General features: G+C 36.0%; 1 protein-coding gene across 1 annotated transcript; it reads right to left on the bottom strand.

Annotated features, from left to right (window-relative positions):
- Positions 1-804: 804 nt before the first annotated feature.
- On the bottom strand, positions 805-1,991 carry LOC107853116 (ethylene-responsive transcription factor 2). The gene has a single exon (XM_016698130.2). It carries the CDS (start codon positions 1,807-1,809, stop codon positions 1,102-1,104), a length of 708 nt encoding a protein of 235 aa, XP_016553616.1. The 5' UTR covers positions 1,810-1,991; the 3' UTR covers positions 805-1,101.
- Between the last annotated feature and the right edge of the window lie 2,703 nt (positions 1,992-4,694).

The raw sequence follows: 4,694 nt of genomic DNA, 5'->3' as shown, positions 1-4,694 counted from the left end.
AACAAGCATGATTGAAAGGAAAAATCAAATGTTCCCTGGAAATACTCGCTCCCATTGGACCATTTGTATATATATGCATAAGGATTCCGATTTATCTCTCGGTTCAAAAAATTAAAATAAGAAATTTGAACCATTTTCTCTCTCTTTTTCAAACCCGATAAATATTAATTAATTGTGTATTTCTTTATAGTTCTATGATCCAGAATATCCTTTCCTATTTGAACCCTTTGAATTTCATATTCAAAAATTGCAATCACAATCTCTCACATTTATTCATTAAAAAAAGTCGATTCAATAAATTTCTTATATACTATCGGTAACAACTACAAAATAGAGTAAGACAAATAATATCTAATAACGCAATAGTAGTCTATTTGAAAAAGAAAGTAGTACAATATTTTTTTTTTAATGTGAAAGTTGTACAATACTTGTTTTTTAACGTGCTTTGTATAATGTACATATTTTAGAAATTAATTTTTTTACAATAATTGTTCTTTAATTGCAGATTTAGCCGAAGTCTCAGATGTTAATAACTACTTCCTTCATTCCTTTTTAATTTTAATGTTTTATTTTTCTAGAATCAGTTTGATAGATTAATTCAATTATTTAAAATTAAAATTAGGTTGGCTAAAAAGACTTTCATGTTGGCCTTACTATTGATAGATATCTTCCTTTTAAAACATTAATATATATTGCTTACGATAAAATCGTTATATGTCCAATGAGGATGTAGGCACTTTTAAATGTTCGATTGGTCTCTAGACTAATAAAATTAACCATTTTCAACGAAAATTACATCATTAATTGGAAAATAAAGAAGAATTTCATCATTAGGACAGTTACTACTTACTACTTTACAGTAGAAATACATTCATTCAACCAAAGGCCTAACTTAGCCAAAAAAGAAAAAACGCAAGTCTATAGTCCTATCGAAACTCTTAAGGGATCATTTGCTTGATGAAATGACTTCATTATAACTTGGGATATTTCATGAAATAAAATAATTTTAGGAAATATTCCGAGATTCATATCCTTATTGCCATTAATCAAACACCCTGAATATTTATCACTAGAAATCGATCTAACCCGACCTGGCCCATTTTATACTGGGATCTTCTTCCTCCTCTTCCCCGATGACGAGGAGGAAGAAGAAGAACATTCCGGCGAGGTTGATGACTTTTTTGAACCAACTCTAACGGGCTCCGGTTCGCCAGAATTGATCCTCAATGGAAAATTCAGCAATGCACGTGACCCCCGCATTCGAAACGCCGCTTTGTCATAAGCCAACGCTGCATCCTCCGCTGTCTCATATGTACCAAGCCACACTCTCGCTCCATTCTTCGCCGGATCCCTTATCTCCGCCGCGAACTTCCCCCATGGTCTCTGTCTCACTCCCCTATAATGCCTCGCATTCACCACCGGCTCTGGCGGCGGCGGCGCCACTACTACACGTGTCTCTGGCGGCGCAGCATATTCGGAGAAGTTCCAAATTTCAGGCTCCGATTTCACACTGGAAGGTTGCCGTTCATGTCCAATGCAATCATTATGGAAATCGGACACAAATGTACTGTCGCTTGTATAATCAAATTCATTTGGAAAGACATTAGAAAGCGTATAATCAAATTCATTTGAAAAGACATTAGAAAGCGTATTGGTATTGGACTCCATGCTGTTATTTCTGCCATAAGAGGAAGCATAATTTTCTGAAGATGTTGCTGGAGGATTTTCCCATTCCCAATCTTCAAGTAACTGAAGCTTAATTGATTGAAGTAAAGCATAATCATTTTCAAAGTCTATATTTCCAAACATCTTTGGTTGTATTTTTCTCTTTGGAAAAGGATGAAAATGAACAAGAAATTTCGAGAAAACTAGTGTTTTTTTTTTTTTTTTTTTTTTTCTTTTGGATTGCTGAGAGGAAAGAGATGAAGCTTACAACATTGTAGGTGGAAGATGAGAGTGGAGTATTTATAAGAAAAGTGGTTCATTAAGCTAACTTTCATGATTTGAATAATTAAAATAATGTTTTGTTGAAAGAAATTAAAGTTTGGAATTTGCTGCGGCGTAATTCAGCTTCCTTGAAGTTTCTAACATGAAGAAAATTTACCCGACTTTTGCAATCACGTGCATTTTTTTTTTAACTGTTCCCTCTGGTTTATATTCTACGTACTCCCTCCATCCCAAATTGAGATGACACATTGATTAAAAAAAATAATTAATAACATAATTAGTTTACCATAGTATTCCTATTAAATGATGTTTACATTTTAATTTGAAGAAAAAGTAATTAATGCAAAGGGTAAAATATTGAAAAAAAATTATCATTTCTTGTTTAATGAAAAAAGACATGAAAATAGGAAATCAAATTAGGAAATTTGGAACAGGTATTTTGGGATGGAGGTAGTATCTTGCTATGTGGTAGAGTTGCAACAATTACAGGGATATTAAATTATTGAGTCATACCATGAAGGTTTAGGAGAGAGCGGTAGAGTTGAGGCTGAGGATGATTGTGACTATTTTCGAAAACCAGTTCAGTTTCATGTCAGATCGCTCGACTACGGAGGTCATTCACCTCGTGAGAAGATTAGTGGAGCAGTTTAGGGAGAGGAAGGACTTGCACATGGTGTTCATTGATCTTGAGAAGGCGTATGACAAAGTTCATAGAGAGATTCTGTAGAGGTGTTTGGAGGCTGGAGGGGTGCCTGTGACGTACATTGGGTCAATCCAGGATATGTACGATGGTGCGAAGACTCATGTGAGGACAGTATGAGGAGATTCAGCGCACTTTCCTGTTTTGACATGGTTGTATGGGCAGATCTATTAAGGCCCGTGAAGGTGGCACACCACCCCAAACTCCGACGGAAACTCTCTCTATATATAGGTATAAATACACTGATATATTCAAATATAAACCTGCCACCCACAATATCAAAGTGATATTTAGTGCAAGTGGTAAGGTGCGTTTTTAGCGACCCAAAGGCTGCTGGTTCAACCCTTATTGGCAACAAATATTTTTTTAAAGCAATATACAGTGATATATTCACATAATAAACTTGTCACCCTTTATATCAAAGTGATATCTAGTTCAACTGGCAACATGCAGTTTTATTGGCCCTAAAGTCGCGGGTTCGACTTTGCTGGCAGCAACAACATATATATATTTTTTAAAGCAATGCCTGCTTCTTAGCAGGCGTAAATATGTTTTGCATAATATTATGCTAATTACATTGAATTAATTATACAATTAGTTATTATTTTTAATCCTTTTTTTAAATTTCTATAATTATTAAAAAAATAATTTATTCTCTCTCATTCAAATTGAAAAAAACACAATTCCTATTCTCTCAATTTCCAAAACACGATTTCACCTATATTTCTTGACTTCTGGACACTGGTAGAGTTTGAATCCTGAATCCGCCTCTACATGATTGCATCAGGGATCAACTCTTAGTTCATTTTTATTTGCCTTAGTGATGATTTTTTTGATGCGAAGTATTCAAGGAAAGTTGTCTTGGTGTATGTTATTCGCCGATGATGTTGTACTAATTGACGAGACTCAAGGTGGAGTTAATGATAAGTTGAAGGTTTGGAGACAAACTCTTGAGTCTAAAGATTTTAGGTTAAGCAGGATGAAAATGGAGTACTTGGAATGTAAGTATAGTGATTTGCAGCTTGAAGAGGACGTGGTCGTTGAATTGAATTCTCAAGCTATTCAGAAAAGAGAGAGTTTCAAGTACCTTGAGTCTATGATTCAAGGGAATGAAGAGATTGATGAGGATGTCTCACACCATATTAGTGCAGTGTGGTTGAAATGACGGATCGCTTCGGGAGTCTTGTGTGATAAGAAGGCGTCGTCTAAGCTTAAAGGTAAGTTCTACAGAGTGGTAGTCCGCCTGACTATGTTGTATGGAGCAGAGTGTTGGCCGGTTAAGAACTCCCAGATGAGGATGTTGCGGTAGATGTGTGGACTTACCAGGAGAGATAATGTGAGAAATAAGATTATTCGGGTGAAGGTGGATGTGGCTTTGGTAGAGGACAAGATGTGAGAATTGAGGTTGCGTTGGTTCGAACACGTGATGAGGAGGGACGCAGATGCTCCAATTCGGAGAACTGAGAAGCTGGCTATGGATAGTTTTAGGCAGGGTAGAGATAGGCCAAGGAAATATTGGAGGGAGGTGATTAGGCGGGACATCGGGCGGTTACAACTTAAGAAAAATATAACCTTGATAGGAAGGTGTGAAGGGCGCGAATTAGGGTAGAGGGTTAGTACGTAGGAGTACGTTCGTTATAGTAAGTAAGAGTGCTTGATTTGTATATATGCTTGTAGTGTCTGGTAGCCAAGTAACCAGGGTGTTGTGGTGATGTTTATGTTTTTGTTTAGCGAGTTTATAATATTACTTTGTGGATGTCTTGTTTCTTTTTTATCTAGCGGTATGTCACCTGTTGTTTGTTGATTTCTTGTATGTTTTATTATATTGGTTATCTGTCATGAGTTGGGGGTCTATTCAGAAACAACCTCTCTACTTCAGCTGAGGTAGCGGTATAATCTGCGTATACTCTACCCTCCCTATATCCCACTTTGTGTAAATACTCTAAGTTTGTTGTTGTTATTGTTGTGTATATTGAAAAGTAATATAGTAGTAAAATAGTTCCTTTTACTTATTGAGGTATTTGTTTTCTTAAGGTGCTTTCCACGT

This window comes from Capsicum annuum, chromosome 1 (genome assembly GCF_002878395.1).
Source record: "Capsicum annuum cultivar UCD-10X-F1 chromosome 1, UCD10Xv1.1, whole genome shotgun sequence".
NCBI lineage: Eukaryota > Viridiplantae > Streptophyta > Magnoliopsida > Solanales > Solanaceae > Capsicum > Capsicum annuum.
The sequence above is the reverse complement of the archived record's forward strand: the minus strand, read 5'-3'. Positions and strand labels throughout refer to the sequence as shown.

What these genes read in the sequence shown, in the direction of transcription:
- LOC107853116 (XM_016698130.2), bottom strand. Translation starts at nt 1,809, where the DNA reads ATGTTTGGAAATATAGACTTTGAAAATGATTATGCTTTACTTCAATCA.